General features: G+C 44.0%; 1 protein-coding gene across 2 annotated transcripts in view; it reads right to left on the bottom strand.

Moving 5' to 3' along the window:
- pip5kl1 (phosphatidylinositol-4-phosphate 5-kinase-like 1) overlaps positions 1-23,852 on the bottom strand; it is a 40,204-nt gene that overhangs the window by 593 nt on the left and 15,759 nt on the right. The window contains exons 2-10 of one of the 2 annotated variants that reach the window (XM_078426009.1): positions 21,465-21,615; positions 20,895-21,086; positions 14,942-14,992; positions 13,414-13,568; positions 12,825-12,949; positions 8,274-8,308; positions 3,377-3,432; positions 2,881-2,993; positions 1,134-1,296 (exon numbers count right to left, since the gene is read on the bottom strand). In XM_078426009.1, coding sequence (XP_078282135.1) covers positions 1,134-1,296; positions 2,881-2,993; positions 3,377-3,432; positions 8,274-8,308; positions 12,825-12,949; positions 13,414-13,568; positions 14,942-14,992; positions 20,895-21,086; positions 21,465-21,494 — 920 coding nt within the window. In that variant the 5' untranslated portion in view covers positions 21,495-21,615. The remainder of the gene's footprint in view (positions 1-1,133; positions 1,297-2,880; positions 2,994-3,376; positions 3,433-8,273; positions 8,309-12,824; positions 12,950-13,413; positions 13,569-14,941; positions 14,993-20,894; positions 21,087-21,464; positions 21,616-23,852) is intronic. The other variant, XM_078426010.1, reaches the window with a different exon arrangement.

The raw sequence follows: 23,852 nt of genomic DNA, 5'->3' as shown, positions 1-23,852 counted from the left end.
GGTCAGATAAACTGCTTTAATGGCCACTCAAGGAACGTTAGATGCTGAGGTCATGAGTAAAACACAAAGTACTGGAGGAACTCGGCGATTAAGGCAGCATCTGTGAAGAAAATGAACAGATGAAGTCTGAAGAAGGATCCTGACCTGAAACAATGTCTGTCCACTCCCTTTACAGATCCTGCCTGACTCGCTGAGTTCCTGACTTTGTATTTTGATTGATTAAAAGATACAGTATGGAAACAGACTCTTCGTCCCACCAAGTCCACACCGACTAGCAATCACCCATTCACACCAGTTCTGTGTTATCTTACTTTTGCATCCACTCCCTACATACCACAATTTACAAAGGGAAATTAACCTACAAACCAGCACATCATGGGAATGCTCAAGCTGTTTCATTATGTTATTTCAGGGATCAATATTGTCCTTCCTAGGACACTGGGACAAAATTACAGTTTGCTTCATCACAATGATTGAAGGATCTTTAATTCTACCCAATTAGGTTAATATGATTCTGGTTTAAGGTCTCCTCTGAAAGAAAACATCTTAGAAGCACTGCTTCAATACAGGAGGTATCGGTCTGGATTATACCTTAAGTGCCCGAAGTGGGACTTGAACCATGATAATGTTGACCTGTCAACTGAAGAATAGAAGACCAGCATCAATCGTACCCATGGAATTGTGCAACACAGGAGGCAGCATTTGGGCCCTTGACGCATGTGCTAGACCTTGTTCGTTCATGATTTATGCACAGGTTCATGATGAGCTGGGGGTTCATAAGACACAGGAGCAGAATTAGGCTATCCGGCCTATTGAGTCTGCTCCACCAGTCTATCATTGTTGATCTATTTTTCCCTCTCAACCCCATTTTACTGCCTTCTCTCCATACCCTTTGACACCCTTACTAATCAAGAATCTGTCAATCTCCAATTTAAAAATACCCAATGACTTGACTTCCTTTATGGCAAGGAATTCCATAGATTCATCACCCTCTGGCTAAATAAATTCCTCTTCATCTCCATTCTAAAGGTACGTCCTTTTATTGTGAGGCTGTGCCCTCTGGTCCAAGACTCTCCCACTGCTGGAGGCATCCTCTCCACATCCGGATGGCCTGTGTCTCTAAAGCTACTTACTTCTTGGTCCGGAGAATGACATTTGCAAAGGACCAGCTCTGCCGCCGCTCGTCAAGGTGCAGAGGCTGGTGGGCCACCAGGAGGCTGTAGTCCAGGACGTTAAGTGCCCGGAGATATTCCGTATCAATGTTCACTTGCCGCACAATCCAGGATCGTTGCTGATCTGGAACAAAACGTTTCAGGAATCCAAAGCAACGTAGAAAGATCAAAAGGACAGTACAGTTAGGGTGATCACAACTGGTACTTAGGCAGTGTAGGAAGGAACTGCAGATGCTGGTTTAAAACGAAGATAGACACAAAATTCTGCAGTAACTCAGCCGGACAGGCAGGTCTCGACCTGAAACGTCACCCATTCCTTCTCTCCAGAGATGCTGCCTGTCCCGCTGAGTTACCCCAGCATTTTGCATCTATCTTTGGTTCTTAGGCAGGAATTGCAATGCCCGGTTGCATTCCTTGAGCCATAAAATTCCCATAAGCTTTTCATGGTCCTAATCCTTCCCGAACTCTAACCTCCTCCATCCCAACAACCTCCTCCATCCCCTCATGTGATTTTCTCCACCACTTGCTCCATTCAGTTTAGTTGCTGGGCTCCATCCTCTGGAGTTCCCACACTAAAACCCTCCATCAGTCATCTCCCTCCCTGCACCTTTAACATGAACCGTAGAACTTCTCTTTTCGACCAAGCTTCTGGTCCTCCATTTTTGCACAACTCCTTGACATTGTGCACAGGGAATGCCTTGGATTGCTTCGGCACATTAAATAATCTGTACAGATGGAGATTATCGCAGCTGCTCTTGAATGCTATCACTTGTCACAAAAGGTAATGAAAAAATCATCTTTCCTCCAAACCGATGGGAATTTGGTTCTTCGCGGCCAGGGGAATAATTTCCCATGGAATGGTGGAGAAGGGGTTGGTTTGGCTTATCATCCACTCCACTTCAGATCTGATTGTAAATTATAAACTGTCCCAGGTTGGGTGTCAAACCCAGTCGTTAGAACATGTGAGAGGTTGCTCATGTGCCCCCTCTTCCCTCTTTACATGAGGACTGAGCATTCACTGCGTAAACACCACCACTCCGACATCAAGCACTTCCTTAAACCGTGAAGTTGATCAGTTGGGAAACAATATCATCAGTTTAATAGGTGTAGGTATTAACTATCACTGAACATTATTAATTCTCACAGATCACTAGCTTTTATCTTTTGAACTCAAGTTGTAGATTTAACAATTTACAACCAATATGTACAGGAAATTAATTCTGGAAGTTCAGGTTGCACTAGGGGTGGCCTGGAATTCATCAGTAATTCCCATTTGCCCAATGAGATTATAACATCAGTATCAAAATTAACAGCTACAGCAATCATTTTATCATATCATATCATATATATACAGCCGGAAACAGGCCTTTTCGGCCCACCAAGTCCATGCCGCCCAGCGATCCCCGTACATTAACACTATCCTACACCCACTAGGGACAATTTTTACATTTACCCAGCCAATTAACCTACATACCTGTACGTCTTTGGAGTGTGGGAGGAAACCGAAGATCTCGGAGAAAACCCACGCAGGTCACGGGGAGAACGTACAAACTCCTTACAGTGCAGCACCCGTAGTCAGGATCGAACCTGAGTCTCCGGCGCTGCATTCGCTGTAAAGCAGCAACTCTACCGCTACGCTACCGCTACAAAGAGAAGGGTGAATTGACACAGGGAGATGAATATACAAGCACTGAAAATTGATCTTTACCCAGGCCAATCGTGTTCCCTTCAAAGTTCATGTCTTTAAGAACCACAATGATGTTGCTACCCTCGGGGACAGGTTCTGTCCATCGACTAACCTGGCAACCCTTGACGTCATACCTGGGGAAAACAGTAATGTTGGTTAACAGCTTAACACAGTAATTGCTGTCACACTCACGGGCTAAGTGGTTTAGAAGGTTGGTGAGAGGAAATGTAGCGGTTCAGAACATTAAGAATGCAAATGCAAAAGCAAATGCCATCTTAATGCATTCAAAGCTTTATTGCACCTAAAAGTTGCTTTCAATCCCTCTTACTCTTCCTTGGGGAATAGTGGAAACAGTCTGAATGGCTATAAGATGTCTCCTTGGTTATGTGCAGACCAGTAAAAGCAGTAATTAGTCCAACACAATACGAGGAGTGCAGACTGAAGAAGACCTAATAAAAATTAAAAGGGGATGTTCACTTATTTCACATGTAAATCAACACTTAAAGTGACTACATACCGGGCTTGTATTCGCTCATCGGGGTAAAACACACTCTGCATTATGATGAAGTACTTCTGTTAAAAATAGAAATGTTGTGATAAAAAAATTACAGTATTGGGGACCAACGGCAACAGAGGTCACAAAACCCTCTTCCCCTGCTCCCATCCCATCTTAAGTAGGTTTAGATTTATTATTCTCATTTGAACCGAGGTAGAGTGAAAACCTTTGTTTTGTATGCTATCCAAACAGATCGGATATACTATCCATAAACACAATCTAGTCAAACTCAAGTACTGTAGATAGAGCAACGGGGAAGATACAGAGTGCACAATATATTTCTCAGCATTGCAGTGCATCATTTCCATAGACAAAATACAATGGCCACAATGGTGTAGAGGAGAATTGGAAGCACCCTAGCTTATGGAAGAACCATTCAGAAGCCTGATAAGAAAGAGAAAGAAGCTGCTCCTGAGTCTGATGGCGTGCACTTTCAAGCTTCTGTCCCTTCTGCCGGACAGGAGCAGGGGATGGAGGAATGACCTGGGTAGGACAAGTCTTTGATTATGTTGGCTGCTTCTCTGAGGCAGTGTGAAGAAGGGTCGATGGTGGGATGTTTGGTTTGTGTGATGGACTAGACCACACTCACAAGTCTCTGCAATTTCTTGCGGTCTTGAGCAGAGCTGTCCTCAAACTAAACTATAACGCGACCCAACAGTATGTTCTCCATGGAGAATCTGTAAAAATTTGTAAAAGTCATTAGAGACATGCCAAAGCTGGACAGTGCTACATTATTGCAAAGTGACCAAAGCATTTCTATGTCACAGCGGTGATTGTGTCCAACTATGGTCATGAGATGCATTACATAAATGCCAATCATCCTTTTTTTTGCATCTTAGTGTCATAAGGTCATAAGTGATAGGAGCAGAATTAGGCCATTTGGCCCATCAAGTTTGCTCCGCCATTCAATTATGGATGATCTATCTCTCTCTCCTAACCACATTCTCCTGCACTCTCCCTATAACCCTGGACAACCGTACTAATCAAGAATCTATCTATCTCTGCCGTAAAAATATCCATTGACTTGGCCTCCTCAGCCTTCTGTTGCAAAGAATTCCACAGATTCACCACCCTCTGACTAAAGAAATTCCTCCTCTTCTCTTTCCTAAAGGAAAGTCCTTTAATTCTGAGGCCTCTAGTCCTAGACTCTCCCACTAGTGGAAATATCCTCTCCAAATCCACTCTATCCAAGCCTTTCACTATTCGGTAAGTCTCAATGAGGTCTCCCCTCATCCTTCTAAACTCCAGTGAGTACAGGCCCAGTGCCGTCAAATGCTCATCATATGTTAACCCACTCATTCCTGGGATCATTTGTGTAAACCTGCCCCTGGACTCTCTCCAGAGCCAGCACATCCTTCCTCAGATATGGTGCCCAAAATTGCTCACAGTACTCCAAATGCAGCCTGACCAGTACCTTATGGAGCCTCAGCATTACACCCCTGTTTTTGTATTCTAGCCCTCTTGAAATAAATGTGAGCATTGCGTTTGTCTTCCTTACTATCGATTCGACTTGCAGATGAACTTTTTTGGAATCCTGCACCAGCACTCCCAAGTCCCTTTGCACCTCCGATTTCTGGATTCTCTCCCCATTTAGAATATAGTCTACGCCTTTATTCCTGCTACCAAATGCATGACTCCACACTTTGCTACACGATATTCCATCGGCCACTTCTCTGCCCACTCTCCCAACCTGTCCAAGTCCATCTGAAGAGTCCCTGCTTTCTCTACGCTACCTGCCCCTCCACCTATTTTTGAATCATCTGCAAACGTGGCCACAATCCCCTCATCCAAATCATTAATATACGACGTGAAGAGTAGCAGCCCCAGCACCGACCTCTGCGGAACTCCGCTAGCCACAGGCAGCCAACCAGAAAAAGCCCCCTTGCTTGCCACTCTTTGCCTTCTGTCATCCAGCCACTCTGCCATCCATGCTAGTATCTGCCCTTTGATACCATGGGCTCTCATCTTCCATCGCAGCCTCATGTGTGACACCTTATTAAAGGCTTTCTGAAAATCTAGGTAAATAACATCCACTGACTCTCCTTTGATTGTTTTGTAAACTTTGTCATTTAAAATTCATTTTGACTTCACCAAATGGATACTTGCATCAAAACTCATTGTTGCCCCCTTGAAAAATGTATGTCAGTGAAACATCATCTTTTCATGCCTTTTTATAAATATCACTTAATATTGAAAGCTCTAAATTTTTCCGAATCATTTACCCAATGCAACCTTAAGGTAGACTGGACGGCATTTACTTTAACCCATTCACGTATACAAGTCCAAAAATAAATGCAGCAGATGCTGGAAATCTGAAATAAAACTATAAAATGCTGAAACTTCTCAGTAGGTCAGGAGGTATCAGTGGAGAGAAACAGAGTTCACATTTGGGGTTGATCACCTATTTAATATAATAGTTGCAGTTTCTCAGGAAGAATGATGGGAAAATATCGGCCAGACTTTCTGCTGCTTCACCTCCTTGCACCTGTTGACAACCTAGGATACTTTTCAACAATGTTTTATTTTAAGACAAATAGTGGCCAACACGCTCATGAATTAAAAATTAAGTTACATTTCGCAGCAATTTTTTCATAATTCCCCCCTCTTCTGTTTTGATTTGATGACCAATCAACTTCTAATTTAATAAACTAATAACTTTAATAAACAAAAAAATAAATAACAATTGTAAACATTTGAAAATCAAGTTTTCATCATTTTAGTGATTCTGACTTGTACCATCAAAAATAGAACTGCATTTCAACCAGGCCTTCTGATGTATCCACATTCAAAAATGCGAAATGTCTTTGTAATTTTCCCTCAGCATGTTCATCCCAACCAATTCCCATCCCAACTCTTTAATCACAATGTCTGTGTTGTGCTCCACATTTGTGAAGTCAGAACTTCTGGTTCTTTGTATATTCCAACACCATTTGTTTTGTCCTCTAATTCCACTATACGTCCACCCCTGCACTCTCCAGCTACCACTGAGCTTGCTGCAACAATAATGTTCTGTTGATTTTGGCTTACCTTGATTTTTAACGGGACTTGAGACTTGGGACGCATACCATTCTTTGTGGCAATACATTGCTCAGTTATAGACTGAACAACAAGTACGTCCCAACTTTATTAAAATTAGCTTTTTTCAAATTTGAGAACTTAGAACAAAGAACAGGACAACACATCAACAGGCCCTTTGGCTCACAATGTCCAGGCCAAACATGATGCCAAGACCAACTCTCATCTGGCGGCATATAATCCATATTTCCTCCATCCCCTGCATATCCTTGTGCCTATCCAAAAGTCCCTTAAATGCTTCATCGTATCTGCCTCAATCATCACCCCCGGCACCATGTTTCAGGCGCTCATCACCTTCTGTATAAGAAATACTTGTGTATTTTGAACTTTACCCCTCTCACCTTGAAGCTATGCCCTCTAATATGTGATATTCCCACCCTGGGAAAAAGGTTCTGACTGTCTACCCTACCTATGGCTCTCATAATTTATATATACTTCTATCAAGTCTCTTCACAATCTCTGGCATTCCAGAGATGCTTCCTGCAGCATTAAGTTCCTGCTAGTTTTGGTTTGCCCTGATCTTTTATAGGACTCCAGATTTGGGAGTCATATGTATTTTTGGTGGCAATACATTACTTAGTTATTTAACATCATGTGCCTGCTTTTAAGATCATTTTTGGAAAACCTCACCTCAAATTTATTAAAATCAACTTTTTCCTATGTGCAAACCTTTACTCATGGTGTATATCTGTCCTCTTTCGTTATTATGGTCCGAAGAAGGGTCTCGACCCAAAACATCACCCATTCCTTGTCTCCAGAGATGTCGCCTGTCCCGCTGAGTTACTCCAGCTTTTTGTGTCTATCTTCGATTTTAAACCAGCATCTGCAATTTCTTCCTACACATTATGGTAAACCTAGTAGGCTTGTGTTAACCATCATCCAAATGCTCTCTCACTGATAATACCCTTCCACCAGTAGCAGGTTCCATCCCTAAAATTAAATCCAGAACTGCATCCTCCCTTACGTGTATGGACTACAATACTTCCCCGTTAGTTCTTTTCACCTCCACCCATTTGATAATAGACAATAGACAATAGACAATAGGTGCAGGAGTAGGCCATTCAGCCCTTCGAGCCAGCACCGCCATTCAATGCGATCATGGCTGATCACTCTCAATCAGTACCCCGTTCCTGCCTTCTCCCCATACCCCCTCACTCCGCTATCCTTAAGAGCTCTATCCAGCTCTCTCTTGAAAGCATCCAACGAACTGACCTCCACTGCCTTCTGAGGCAGAGAATTCCACACCTTCACCACTCTCTGACTGAAAAAGTTCTTCCTCATCTCCGTTCTAAATGGCCTACCCCTTATTCTTAAACGGTGGCCCCTTGTTCTGGACTCCCCCAACATTGGGAACATGTTTCCTGCCTCTAATGTGTCCAATCCCCTAATTATCTTATATGTTTCAATAAGATCCCCCCTCATCCTTCTAAATTCCAGTGTATACAAGCCTAATTGCTCCAGCCTTTCAACATACGACAGTCCCGCCATTCCGGGAATTAACCTAGTGAACCTACGCTGCACGCCCTCATTAGCAAGAATATCCTTCCTCAAATTTGGAGACCAAAACTGCACACAGTACTCCAGGTGCGGTCTCACCAGGGCCTGGTACGGTTTGTTTCCTTATCACCTCTAGCCTTTGTCACTTAGTCCACCAATCTTCCAGTCATCCTTCCCCCTCACCTGTAGCCACCTATCACTGTCGTGGCAAGTACCTGAGGGTAGCAATAGTTTGGATTAAGCCCTTTCCAATTGTACACTGTAGCGAATGCAAGCACTGGCTCACCTTCCCCTCGCGAGGTATCTTTATACTGTGCACACCTGCAAGTAAAGAAGGAGAATATGTGACCATGAACAGACAGTTTCAATTAATTAATCAGAACTAAAAGATTCACAAGGACCACAGACTCAAAACGTAATAAAAGATATAAAAAGCTGAATTAAGTGAAGTGAACCAAAAATTACATGATTTTATTACTATTTTTCCGAATGAGTGCATTATTTTTGTTTTTTTGTTATAAATAGAAGCTACTTTGTGGTAACTAAAGCACTATTCTCCATTTGGTTGTGGTGTGATGAAGGGGCTTCCAAGGATGATGTCTATATTTGCAGGGAGGTCTCAGAGACCTTTCAATGTTCCCAGTTTGTTCCCAGGAGAGTGGTGGTATTCCTGGGAATCCCTGGGGAACATACTGTAAGTATAGGCATCCCCCAGGAATGCACACATATTTATAGGGTTCCTTAGGGAGAGAGGCAGAATTTACAAAGGATCTCCATGAGTGTTATAAGGGTCTCCAGGGAAAGTGTTGGCATTTACAGTGGCCCCCAGCAATGTGTTAATATTTACAATTGGGGACTTGGGATTGTGTCATTTGGTCCTTTCTGCCAGCTTGTTGAGTTAGATTGTCAATACTGGGGCTTCCGACCCAAAATGTCTCCTATCCATGCGCTCCTGAGATGTTGCCTGACCTGCTGAGTTACTCCAGCACTCGGTGTCTCCTTATGTGGGAGTATGTATTGTTGTCTACAAGTTCTTTGTGATTAGCAATGAAATGGATTTTTGAGGCCAAGTAAAGTGAAAGGTGGTTGAATTTTGACACAATCTGCTCTCAGTATTTTCAGGTTTATAAAATTAAATTGGAAGATGACGAAGAGAAGTGCAATTTCAGGATTCACAATGAATTAAAACCAGATCCTTAAATGACAAATACTACAAAAAAAAGCACTGAAATATGATTACATGCAAGAGAGCAAAATAAATACTTGGAACACAAACGATTGAGCGATTCAAGCTCGAACGGCAAGAGTTGGTATCATGACAACATTCAAAAACAATCAGGGGCAGATGGATGGTGCATCCCATTAGAACTATGGCTTGTAAAGAACACCAGGAGAGATTGGATACGCCAAACATTTTAAATCTATGCAAGAAAACTGGCCTCAGAACAAGGATACCGCCACCTCCCTCTGTGGTATCTGCTCTTTGCAGCTGAGAACACTTGGAAGTAAAGACTGTCACACTCTACCCTCCTGTAGAGTGACATTAGGTGGCAAAGAAAAGCCACAATATGGCACCACTGCCCTCCACGTCTGCCCTCCAGCATTTTTGGAATGGGGCATCAGGGGCAGAGTCCCGCCAATGGATATTAAGGGGCAGAGTCCACAAACAAGGGAAGGGATATCACCCCTGGAGGCAAGTTGAATGCAAGGGTGTTTTGTCATCCCTTGTAAACAAAGGTGTGAACACTACTGAGTGTTTTGGGTCGAGAATCTTCTTCAGACTGAAGTCTGAAGAAGGGTCTCGACCCGGAAGGGTCACCCATTCCTTCTCTCCAGAGATGCTGCCTGTCCTGCTGAGTCACTCCAGCTTTTTGTGTCTATCTTTGGAAGAAGGTATCATGTCAGTCAGGTGCCTAATGGGTTGCTGGGGACCTGTTGAGCATACACGTCTTTGAAGGAGAGCGAGATCTGACAGCTGAATGTTACTGACTGTGACTCCAGCTCAGCAATGTTTGCAATTCACAGGAGCACATTACAGCCCTGTTTGTCAACAATGGTTCATTGTGGAGTATGTTGTTGTTCAATATATGCAGGACAATGGCTACCACACACTGATTACCAGGCGGTAATTTGATAAGAGCTTCAAATAGCATCATAAATGGTAACAGTAACATCCTCAAAGTTTACCATTTGGAATACTCCCTTGAGGCAGAAGGTGCAACAACACTCCGATCTCCCTGGAGATTGGTAAGTTGTTAAGAATACAATGGGCTCCCCTTGACATTATTCAAGAACAAGTAAATAGATGTGTCGCTCGCCCAGGGTTCAAGCAACAGGAATTAAGCCCTCATGGGCCAATTGCAAAAATAACTCCCTCCCTCAGCTGTTGCTGTGTCTCTAGGTATGTAATACTAAAAGACAAAATGCATCTCCAAAACATACAACAACAGCTTACATTTATATCTCACCGTTAACATACCTTAGCGTGCTTCCAGATCCAAGCCACTAGTGTAAAAAAGTTTACTTACAAACCACTTTGGACTTCTTGATAGCACAAGACTTTAGGGAATCAGGGGCTATATCACTTGCTGCACTGTGCCCAGCCACAGATCTGCACTTACAGCCAACGTATTTATGTTACCAGAGAGAGAGCCCCCCTAGTCCTTGCCTTTCACCCCATCAGCCGTCGCATACACACAGACTCCTCCGACATTTTCGCCACCTCCAACGGGATCCCACCTCTAGTGACATCTTCCCATCTCCACCCCTTTCTGCCTTCCGCAGAGACCATTCCCTCCGCAACTACCTGGTTAACTCATCCCTTCCCATCCAAACCACCCCTCCCCAGGTACCTTCCCCTGCAACCGCAGGAGATGCAGCACCTGTCCCTATACCTCCTTCCTAGACTCTGTCCAGGGACCCCGACAGTCCTTTCAGGTTAGGCAGAGGTTTACTTGCACCTCCTCCAACCTCATCTACTGTATCCGTTGTGGACTCATACATTGGCGAGACCAAACGCAGACTGGGCCTTCGTTTTGTTGAACACCTTCGCTCAGTCTGCCTGGACCTACCCGGTTGCTAAACACTTTAATTCTCCTTCCTATTCCCACACACTTTCTGTCTTAGGTCTCCTCCATAGTCAGTGTGAGGCTTAATGCAAATTGGAGCATCTCATATTTTGCTTGGGCAGCTTACAGCCCAGTGGTATGAATATTGATTTCTCTAACTTCAAGTAACCCCGGCATTCCCTCTCTCTCCATCCCTCCCCCACCCAAGTCACATCAGCTTCTCGTTTTCACCCAACAAACAGCTGACAATGGCCAGTTTCCTTTATCATCGTTACTCTATTGCATATCTTTCATTCATTGTTCTATATCTCTCTACATCATCGTCTAGATCTCTCGTTTTCCTTTTCCCTGACTAGTCTGAAGATGGGCCTTGACCCGAAACTTCACCCATTCCTTCTCTCCAGAGATGTTGCCTGTCCCGCTGAGTTACTCCGGCTTTTTGTGTCGATCCCCACATCTGAGGCAATGACAGAAGCAAGTCATTGACGAAGAGGCTGAAGGTAGTTAAAATCAGACCGCAAGCAATCCTGCAGTGATGTCCTCGGCATGAAATGATTGGTACCAGTTTCTCTTACAACTGTACAACTGTGTCCCAGTACAACTGTGGTTTGTTGTGGGCCTAGACCAGACTTTAGGGAAAAGGATGGATGCAACTAAGGGAGGGTTAAAAAGAATCCAAATTTTTAAAGTGAGGGATTGCTGTGAGTCAGAATGAAAGGACCTGGTGCAAGTCAACACTCAGGAAAACATTTAACAGAGTTCAAGTGAATGGTGGCATGGAGAATAAATAAATATATTAATGTTGGATGATACGGAGAAGTCAGAGGTACGTCTAATTATATATATTTTAAAAATCTGACATTGTGTTCTAGCATAGGTATTAATTAAGGTCTCACATTGTTGTGTTGTCTGTATAATAACAGAAGCCTTACACCTGGATAATGATCCAAAGACTTTATTAACTACATAGCAAGCACGACCTCACGCCTACACGTTCCACTTACACTAACCCGAATCACACAAGCAGTGGTCACTCAAAAGCTAAAGGGGCGTAACTACAAAAGCATGACACACAACATGAGTGACATGAGATATTACACTAATATACAACATATATGTGATTCTTGAGACACTCTTTAAGATACTTGTGGCCTTATTTATAGATTTTAACTTCTCCTAGATGGGCTGCAACCAAGGCTAATAAGATCCAACAGTCCCTGATAATCTCCAACATCAAGAAGGACAAGGGCCAAATACACACCTCTGGATTCAAATCTTGGAAGTCTCCATCTGACAGCTACTTTCAATGTCTGGTTTGCGACCGTGTAAGGAGTCACCTTGTTGGCTATGAATGTTGGAGTTATCAATACCATCCATGTCCTGAATGAATAGCCGAGATTGATTTAAGGAGACGTCAATACTCGAGAGAGGAGGAAGTAGAAAGAGATGTTGTTTGGGCAAAATGTAAAGGGTTGAGGAGGCGGCTTACTTGGAGCTGAAACACCACCCTGGATTAGTTGGCTTACGAAGCCTCTATCTTTGCTACATTCATAAAATTGTGGTTTAGTGCGCAACATTCAGAATTGGAGAGCAGGTAGACTCTTCCCATCCGACAGGGCCCATCCTAACTGAGATCACGTAATATAGGCTAGAGTTGCAGGTTGGATCTCCCAGTCTGTATCTTTCAGTCACACACTGCCTCGACTGAGCCCCTGCAGGAGGTCTTTTATTAAAATGTTTAGCCCTGAAATCTTCCTCCCGCCACTTACCTAGAAACTTTACAAGCAGGGAGTGCGGGTACCTCTCCATGTGTTGCAGGTAGGACCGGAGGTTTGTCAGAAGAAACTCTATCTCTCTCTTTTCCTGTGTTTTCAAGAAAATCCTCTTGTCATTCCTGTGTCAAATAAAAATGGATTAAGTGGTTCCCCCCACCCTAGCCTTTCAATAATCATCACTGTCATACCAAGGTATGCCAAGGGAATAAAGCGGGTCAGGAGCGGAGATGGGCAGAAAGGATAAGCTCGTGGCTTGCCAAGAGGAAGATTATTGAAAGGGAATAGAGATAGTGATGGAGAAGAAGAATAGGGGGAATGGAATGGGTTGAGGGGCAGATAGGGAGTTAGGAATGGAGATGGAATAGAGATGAGAAGGTGGCAAGGACAGGGAGGATGAAAATGAAGAATAGATGGAGAGGGGGTTGCGGGCAAGGATGGTATGGATGCTTGCCACTCCCGGGCCGACAGTATACCCGTCTGCCCCCGGAGTAATCAGGGTTTTTTTGCTGCTGATGGAGCCATCAGCTGCAGAGTTGCTTCAACACTTATTGACTGGTCCTCTGCCGATGATGATCTCACTCACGTTAAGAAGAAGTTAGCTTTGCTCTTGGAGTTGCTGATGAATTGCAGGTAGAATCCCTCGGAGCTGAGAGACTGCTGGTAGTCGCCCTCACTCATCCCCAGCATTCTTCGGAACTGTGCAAATACAGGTCCCGCAAATGTCTTCATCTCAAAGCCCTGGCACAGACAACAGAAGGAAAATGTGCTGCCTGATAATACCCGCCACAGACAAACATTTCACATATCTTGTAGAACGCAAATGCAGACTGATGGGTCGCCTGCTGCACAACTATAATAAAACACCATTACACGGCACGATGTCTTGGCTAATTTAATAACGCACTGAAACCAGCAAACTAGACATTGGTATTATTTTCATAAACTGCGGAGAGCTCTCCAGAGAAAGGCAGTAAAATGGAAAGCAGTTATGTTTCAGGAGCGATGGGGAAGAGCAGCGAGAGTTGGATTTTTGATATGAAAGACATTTCTAGACTTGTTTTTAGACGATAGACAATAGACAATAGGTGCAGGAGTAGGCCATTCAGCCCTTCGAGCCAGCACCGCCATTCAATGCGATCATGGCTGATCACTCTCAATCAGTACCCTGTTCCTGCCTTCTCCCCATACCCCCTCACTCCGCTATCCTTAAGAGCTCTATCCAGCTCTCTCTTGAAAGCATCCAACGAACTGGCCTCCACTGCCTTCTGAGGCAGAGAATTCCACACCTTCACCACTCTCTGACTGAAAAGGTTCTTCCTCATCTCCGTTCTAAATGGCCTACCCCTTATTCTTAAACTGTGGCCCCTTGTTCTGGACTCCCCCAACATTGGGAACATGTTTCCTGCCTCTAATGTGTCCAATCCCCTAATTATCTTATATGTTTCAATAAGATCCCCCCTCATCCTTCTAAATTCCTTCTAAATTCCAGTGAGAGATATAATGTGGAAACAGGCCCTTCGGCCCACCGAGTCCACACTGACCAGCGATCAACCCACACACTAGCACTATCCTACACACCAGGGACAATCTACAATTAACAGAAGCCAATTTACCTACAAACCCGTACATCTATGGGAGTGTGGGAGCAAAACGGAGCACCCAGAGAAAACCCACACGGTCACAGGAAAAACATACAAACTCCAAAAAGACAGCCTTGAGCCCGGGTCTCTGGTGCTGTAAGGTAACTACTCCACTGCTACTCCACCGCTACTCCACCGCTACTCCACCGCTACTCCACCGCTACTCCACCGCTACTCCACCGCTACTCCACCGCTACTCCACCGCTACACCACCGCTACACCACCGCTACACCACCGCTACTCCACCGCTACTCCACCGCTACTCCACCGCTACTCCACCGCTACTCCACCGCTACTCCACCGCTACTCCACCGCTACTCCACCGCTACTCCACCGCTACTCCACTGCTACTCCATTGCTACTCCACTGTGCCGCCCTAAATTCTATTCTCCCAATAATTCTGAATGAACAGAGTGCAGTATTACATTCACCTGCTGTTAAAGGAAGCAATTGGAAAGTGCAGGGACTTACCTCGTGCACCTGAGTTAGGACAGCACTGAAGTCTGGTTCATTCAGTAAGCCCTGGAGAAGGAGAAGGTCATATTGCAAACAATCAATGCAAATATTAAACAAAAACAAAACATGGACTCATTCATTGACTTTCACAACCTCAAGATGTCTGAAAGCTTCTAGCAACCAATGAAGGCTATTCTGCAGCATTGTCGTTGTTGTAATGTGTGATATGCAGCAGCCAATTTCCAATTGGCATAAACCCACAGACAAGAGACACCTTGTTAATAACGTTTGCCGTGGGATTAAGGATGGCCAAGAGAACTCCTCTGCGTTTATTCAGGAGACAGGCCAGAGGATATTTCATATTCACTGAGAGGCCAGGCGTGTCATCTGACAGTGCAGGATGGCTCAATAATGGCGCCTTCAGAGTCAGGGACAAGAGTGGTTCCTACCTAAACGACCATTGGCTCTTCCCACAACACAGCATGTCGTCGATTGAAGAGGTTATAGTTTGCTGCAATATCTAGATCTTGCCATAGGGAGGATGATTACAGGAAACATGCGGAGGTTTTGGAGAGGGTACAGAATGGGGTTTACCAGAATGCTGCCTGAATTAGCTGCAAGGAGAGGTTGGAAAAACTTGGATTGTTTTCTCCAGAACGTTTGAGGCTAAGGGGAGACCTGCTAGAAGTATATAAAATTATGAGAGGCATAAATAGGTAGACATCAGAACCTTTAACTGAGGGTAGAAATGTTATAGACTATGAGGCATGGCTTCAAGGTGAGAGGGAAAAAGTTTAAAGGAGATGGTAGTGCAAGTTTTTTTACACAGTAGGTGGTGTGTGCCTGGAATACACTGCTGGGATGGAGGTGAAGGCACACTACCTTTGCACTAGGCAACACCGTTAAAAAATCTTGTACTTAATATAATTGTATTTAATTGTATTTATGTATTTATTTGTTTTTGCATTTATTGCATATATGTTTGTACGCACCGTCAGGATTGGCTATTTTTTAATTTCGTTGTACTCGTTGCAATGACAATAAATGAATATTATTATTATTTTAGATTTCGATTTTTTAGATTTTAGATTTAGAGATACAGCCGAGGCCACGCCGCCCAGCGATCCCCGCACATTAACACTATCCTACACACACTAGGGACAATTTTTACATTTACCCAGTCAATTAACCTACATACCTGTACGTCTTTTGAGTGTGGGAGGAAACCGAAGATCTCGGAGAAAACCCACGCAGGTCACGGGGAGAACGTACAAACTCCGTACAGACGGCGCCCGTAGTCAGGATCGAACCCGAGTCTCCGGCGCTGCATTCGCTGTAAGGCAGCAACTCTACCGCTGCGCCACCGTGCCTTTGAGCCTTTGAAATAGGCAGATGGATATGCAGGGATGTGAATCATGTGCAGGCAGATGAGATTGGTTCATCTTGGTATCATGTTGAGCACATGTATTGTGGGCCAAAAGGCCTTTTCCTGTGCTGTATTCTTCAATGTTACATAGCTAATCCCAGAATGTTTTCTGAAATGTTCAGAGGCATCTCTTTACACTTCTTTGGAATGTGGAGGGAACTTTGTGCACCCAGAGGAAACCCCGACAGCTAATTTGCCGGCCCTTTTAAACAAGATACTGAATTATTTAAATGTTTCCGTTATTTTCACAGCTTTGTAACATAGTTGAGGGCAAATTTTGAACCACAGCCATATTTACTTTCCTTTGGAGTCTCCCGATTGAATGAGCTCCCTCTACGCTCTTAGGCATTGAGTTCAATCTACAAGTCGCTGTATTAAACAGCCGTCCTCATGCCATCTCTAGCTCTTTCGTCCATCACCTTTATCCGTATCCTTTCCTTTTCCCCACTCTTCTGTCTCTCTCCATTTGATCAAAATCCTTCATGGTCTTGACCTTCCATCAAATCTCTATATCCATACAGTGAAATTAAGGTTTTTATACAATTTAGCTTTTTTTTTTTCGGGGAGGTGTATCAAGGGAGTATAAAAGCAAAGCAAGTAAATGGAGTTGAGGCACAGATCAGCTATGATCTAATTCAATACAGGAAGAGTCTTGAGAGACGGAATAAACTGCTCCAATTTCTTTCAACTTGTTGTCTAGTAAATATTTATTCATCAATATTAGCCTGGTGATGTCAGTTCGTACTCTAGAATGTAATCTGGTTTAGAACACCCTTGTATTCCTCCAGAGATTAAAAGCATGTAGCTTTATTGTGTTGATATCAATTTTCTAACCACAGGAGAACTAGCAGTGATCATAACAGGGCAGCTTTAACCCTTGGGACGCTATCGGCTCTTTGGTATTTGTTAGTCAACAAGGAGTTGGGTAAAACTTCACAGTGTGAGGTATTCAAATTGAGAAATGTCTGGTTACATTTGGGAGCAACTGGGCCTTGTGCTTTAGGTGGGGCACTTGGGGTTTGGCTGGTTGGATCTAGAGGGTGGGAAACTCTTTGTTTATCCATGGTGCTTTTGGAATAGCCATATGCCTTCCAGTTCCTCTAATTCTAGATCTCCTTCTTGGAAGTTCCAGGGTCCACACTTTCTTTTTGAAGAAAGCATTCTTCTTTCCACTACTCTTTCCATGAAAGGTGCTTTCAGATTTCACTTCTAAGTGGTTTCTCTACAAATGTTGTGATTGTGCCCTCATTTTTAATTCTCAGAGACAAAGAGATTCTCCACATTTACCTTAATCCTTTCATCATTTTAAACAGAGAAAGAGAGAAATGTTAATCAGAACAAGTGATATGGACAAAATCCTGGGAAAGCATACAGAACAGGTGCACCTAAGAAGTGGAAGGTGATATTGTTGCTGGTGGTGTGATTGGAAACTAGTGAGTTTACCAGTAACACAAATTATAGATGAAGGTCTTGTACAAGGCACAGTGAAAACCTAGATGGGGCGCTGAATTCCAGCAAGATGCCAGGAGGACACTCAGACTAAATCTCCAGATAAAGGATATGTTATTCCTGAAATTACACATGGTCTTGGTGCCTGATCTTGTGGCTCCAAGTCTTTAACTGAGCAATAGTGTTTCACCATCTTTGTCAGTCTGAAGAAGGGTCTCGACCCAAAACGTCACCCATTCCTTCTCTCCCGAGATGCTGCCTGACCCGCTGAATTACTCCAGCATTTTGTGTCTACCTACGATTTAAACCAGCACCTGCAGTTTTTTCTTTCCTCCTCACCGTCTTTGTTGTCTTCCTACGCTCCCACCACAGCTTGGAGGCGCTGCAGTTCTACAGTGTCTGACAGACGCGTAGGGTTTACAGTGAGGGAAGGGGGAAAGCAAGAGCCGTAAGCTTTCTCTGTACAGAACACAAAGTGGTGGAGGAACTCTGCGGGTCGGGGAATGGATAAGCGATGTTTCAGGTCAGGACCCTTCTTCAGGCTGACAGTAGCAGGAGGGAGAAAGCTGGAAAAGGGAGATGGAAGCGGGACAAAGCCTGGCAAGTGATGGATGGATACAGGTGAGGGGAGGGGTTGATTAGCAGATTGGTGGAGTAAGCGACAAAGAGGTGAAAAGGAAAAGGATGTAGGATAAGGAGAGGAGTTAAATATAAAGCTGGAGGGAGGGATACAGATGGAAGGAGATGGGGGGTGGGGGAGGGGGAAGGGAAAGAGGGGGAGTGAAAAGGAAATGTGGGACTTATTGATTGGAAAGAAGCAGGATGCCAGGGAGGGTGGGAGTCATAGGTGCACTCCGTGAGGGCACAGGGAAGAGGTGGAGGTAAGGGGGCATTACTTACAATTGGAGAATTCACCATTCACACCGTGGGGGTTGTAAGCTGCCTAAACAAAATATGAAGTGCTTTCTCTGTAGCTTGTTCATGCCAGGAGCCAAGCCCCAGCGTTCACTTCCAATGGTCCTGCAGTCAAGGTCAGTGAATGCACCTTCAAACACCCCATTCAATACAACACTGTGCTCAGGCACAGCTTAATGCACCAGACGCACCACCCACTCACCAATGAATCTTGATCAATCACAACTCCCAAAGAACATTCATCTTATCTTCAAACTTTCACATCATATCATATATATACAGCCGGAAACAGGCCTTTTCGGCCCTCCAAGTCCATGCCGCCCAGCGATCCCCGCACATTAACACTATCCTACACCCACTAGGGACAATTTTTACATTTACCCAGCCAATTAACCTACAAACCTGTACGTCTTTGGAGTGTGGGAGGAAACCGAAGATCTCGGAGAAAACCCACGCAGGTCACGGGGAGAACGTACAAACTCCTTACAGTGCAGCACCCGTAGTCAGGATCGAACCTGAGTCTCCGGCGCTGCATTCGCTGTAAAGCAGCAACTCTACCGCTGCGCTACCGTGCCGCCCACATCATCACCACAAGATGTGGTAACCTCTTGTCCACATCTCATAACCTGGAGAGATCTTGTTATCAGGAGCAAGCCTTTTGTTGGTAATCAGTCATGGTGACTCAAATACACACAGTTTGATACAGAATTTAAGTATCATGCTACCAGGATATCTGGCACTGACATGGCTGATGGTATGCTCTAACAAATGTAAGTTTTAACATTACAAAAAGATTGCTAAAGTTTAAAAAATAAATGTATTTATTAAGTTAAGGCGTCAGGCTCTTAAACAGATCATGTATAGGAAGGAACTGCAGATGCTGGTTTACACCGAAGATAGACACAAAATGCTGGAGTAACTCAGCAGGACAGCGACCCAAAACGTCACCCAATCCTTCTCTCCAGAGATGCTGCCTGTCCCACTGAGTTACTCCAGCATTTTGTGTCTATCTTAAACAAATTAGGCAGTTTATAGGACGATGATCAGTCATTGAGTCCTACAATTTGTCTACAAAAAAAAGCACTGTCACACACTGCTTGGATAGTGAGGGTTTCATCCATGTGGAACAGGTTCAAGGTGCATGCAGCCAATCCTGGCAAAGCTGTGTGGTCTTTGGAATTAAGAATGAAATGTAGGCAGAATAGGGAGATATGTTGGCAACTCCTGCAACAGGCTACCAAGTATCTCCACCTGAAGCCTAGAAAGAACCCATGCATGTTTTTGGGGGGGGGGTCAATTAAGTGTTATTAATGCATGATTAATGAGATGGCAAATGAACCTGCTTGACCTTTCCTGGGCAACACATTTCAGATTCAGCTGCTTTCATTGTAGCATGATTTATACTCTCTGCTAATTCTACCCTTTCAGGCCATCTTCCAAGGGAAATATCTGCAGACTCACCAAATCTTCTTAATAAAATAGAGATGGAAGTCATTTTAAAAAATCAGCATGTGATAAAGCACTCCATGAAAAATTTAATGACTTTACAGAATGCAAAAAAAACACGTGGATTCACATGCACAGCCAGTAAAATCAGTAATTAAACAAAAAGGTAATTGTTAGTGCCTTTAAATGATTTGTAGAGTGGCGAGGAAGAGGGGGGTGGTGGGGAAGAGGGGGTGGTGGGGAAGAGGGGGTGGTGGGGAAGAGGGGGTGGTGGGGAAGAGGGGGTGGTGGGGAAGAGGGGGGTGGTGGGGTAGAAGGGGTGGTGGGGAAGAGGGGGTGGTGAGGTAGAGGGGGTGGTGGGGAAGAGGAGGTGGTGGGGAAGAGGGGGTGGTGGGGAAGAGGGGGTGGTGGGGAAGAGGGGGTGGTGGGGAAGAGGGGGTGGTGGGAAAGAGGGGGTGGTGGGGAAGAGGGGGTGGTGGGGAAGACGGGGTGGTGGGGAAGACGGGGTGGTTAGGACGTTCCTTTGTGATGCTGAATACACTGAGGGAAATCTACAGAGGCTGTGCAATGACATATTATGGTCCAAAATGGTGAGAGCATAAAATGGCGTTGAGGTAGAATATCAGTCATAGTCTTGATGTTTGACAGAGCAGTCCCCAATTTCTGATGCTATGTTCCCCATCTAACCTTCAATGACTCAGAGAGTGATGTCAACAGACATTCTGGTCTTACCAATCGGGGAGTGTCAATGGAGACTTGGACTGCAGCTGTCAATCCCTCCTTCAGCATACAAGTAAAGCTGTAAAATTCATGGTCTTGGTCGATCTCAAACAGACCCAGCAATTTCCATTTTTGCCTCACTCGCCACAGGAACTTCCTCTTTGTGTATGTCCTCCGATTTATGTTGGTATCCTGGGTTTCTGCCTATAAAAACAAATTATCAGTGTTAGTACCACAAAACCCTCTGGGTTATTCATTTAATTGGAGACCCTGATAAATGACTGCAGTGTTGTTGGAGTGGGAATAGCAAGAACCATTGGAATCAAGTTAGGTAAAGATATAGGACCACAGAACATAGGATTGTAGAACAGTACAGCATAAGAGGCCCTTCGGCCCACAATTTCCCCACCAAATATGATGTGTCCCTCCATTCCCTGCATATCCATGTGCCTATCGACAGCATCTTAAACATCACTATTGTATCTGCCTCCACCACCACTTTGGCAGCGCGTTCCAGCCATCACCATTCACTGTGTGAAAAATCTTGCAAGCATATCTCCTTTAAACTTTTCCCCCACTCACCTGAAAACTATGCACTATATTCTTTGACATTGCCACCCTGGGAAAACACTTCTGACGGTCTAAAATTCTGTTGCTAATTCTGTTCTGTCACGAATTACAAGATCTGCTGTGAAGTTAGACCTGACTGCAATCCATTCTTTGGCTTCTACAGCTGCAGGGAAGAGAGAAAACAATAAGATAAATTACATTTATTTTAGTTATTTGCGCTTGCAGTGATGTTTTTAATATTTAAAAGTATTTTTGTGTCCTTTGTGTGATTTTGTTTCTTTTTATTTTAAGAAGGAACTTTTTTTTGTTTGTTTCTTTGAATGTAATACTCTTTCTAAAAGAGACTTTTAAATAGGCACATAGATATGCAGGGGAAGGACAGATATGGAACACGCGCAGGCAGAGATTAGTTTACTTGGCATCTGTTCAGCACAGAAATGTTTGGCCAAAGAGTCTCTTCTGCTGCTGTACTTTTCTATGGTCTATGAATGTTTCTGAGAGTCCATAAGCTGGGCATCGGTGTCAGATTGAAAGCTGTGACTTTGGTACTGTAAAATCTGATTGGTATTGTATCTGTGGAACTTATCATTAGTACTGTTTCAGTGGAGCTGCTTAGGACTGTCTATTCTAATTAATGCATCTCTGGGAACTCCATCTCGTGTCAAATCACCCCACTACCACAGTCTCTCTCATGGTCTTTTGACGTAGCCAACTGATGTGCTCATCCTCATGGCATCCAGCTTCCTGGGGCCAAATGAGCAGGGAAAAGATTCTTTGTTATGTGATTGAATGTCTCTATCAGCCTCTTCCCCCTGCCACTTACACCAATCCATGGCCAACTGCCATTACTATATTTACATATTTTCAAACAAAATAAATATATAATTTTTCAATACTTCTGCGCTCTCTCTCTCTCTCTCTCTCTCTCTCTCTCTCTCTAGGATTGGAAATAAATGTTTAAAGCTTCGAGAGCATAACCTAGAGGATTGCTAACCCTAAGTTTGTTACTGTAGGATGAGCCATAGCTAATATGAGGTTCATGATTACACTGAAATGGGTCATGTTTTTCTGAAACCAATTACAAAGACGGTATTAATCTGGAGCTTTCAGCATAATAAAACTTAGCAATTAAGGAGAAATATGAGAAAAAGGGCAGTTTATGAATCAAGACTCTGCGGCACGGTGGCGCAGCGGTAGAGTTGCTGCCTTACAGCGCTTGCAGCGCCGGAGACCCGGGTTCGATCCTGACTACGGGTGCTGTCTGTACGGAGTTTGTACGTTCTCCCAGTGATCTGCGTGGGTTTTCTCAGAGATCTTCGGTTTCCTCCCACACTCCCAAGACGTACAGGTTTGTAGGGTAATTGGCTTGGGGTAAGTGTAAAATTGTCCCTAGTGCTTGTAGGACAGTGTTAATGTGTGGGGATCGCTGGTCGGAGCAGACTCAGTGGGCCGAAGGGCCTGTTTCCACGCTGTATCTCTAAACTAAACTAAGAAGAAAAGTTTTGGATTACCAGACTTTGGTGGAGTACAGCTAACACCACCAGAGTGGAAGGGTCAACTTAAACTTGGAGCTGCTGAACAATTATTTGCATCTATAATGTTTTTAATGTAATAAAATATCACCAAGCCCTTCACAGGGGCACCATTCTAAGCCAGAGAAAGTGATGTCAGGACATGTGACCAAAAGACTGGTCAGAGGTGGCTGACTATAAGGAGCATTCAGAGAAGGTCAAATGCTGAGATATAAGGAAGGAATCCCAGTCCCTGGCCTGGCTGGCTGGAAGCCATGGAGTGGAGGATGGGTGAGGCTAGACATGAATCTCTGAGGGTGGGGCTTGAGCTTACACAGAAAGAGGTGGGTTGGGCAATGGAAGAAATTAAACACAAGGATGAGAATTCAGATTTCAATCTTCTGTGGACTAACACACCACCCCAGCCGAGGCCTGATGTTATTACAAGAAATAAAAGCAGGCTTAAACCGCTGGGCCCTTCACGATTGCATCAATTAGATCATGACTGATCATTCACCTCAAGATCACTTTCTGCAATCACCCCATATCCAGTTCATTCGCTTAATATCTAAAAATCGAAATTATCTTTACAAATGAACCATAGAACAGAGAACAGTACAGCACAGGAACAGGCCCTACGGCCCACAATGTCCATGCTGAACATGATGCCTGTATAATGAATGTTGTACGCTGGGCGAAGGGGCTAAATACTGTTTTGACACAATTGAACATCAGTTTAAAAAGCAAAAAAAGGATTCTCATCAAGTGGAGGAAAACAAAAATCCTTTGAATGTTGGCTCAGGCAAGAAAAGCATGTTGTAAGTGATTTAAAAGTCTTTGGAACAAGAGCTTCTTGGATCAAACATTAATTTGCGCAAACAAAATTAAC

This window comes from Rhinoraja longicauda, chromosome 31 (genome assembly GCF_053455715.1).
Source record: "Rhinoraja longicauda isolate Sanriku21f chromosome 31, sRhiLon1.1, whole genome shotgun sequence".
NCBI classification, from domain to species: domain Eukaryota; kingdom Metazoa; phylum Chordata; class Chondrichthyes; order Rajiformes; family Arhynchobatidae; genus Rhinoraja; species Rhinoraja longicauda.
The sequence above is the reverse complement of the archived record's forward strand: the minus strand, read 5'-3'. Positions and strand labels throughout refer to the sequence as shown.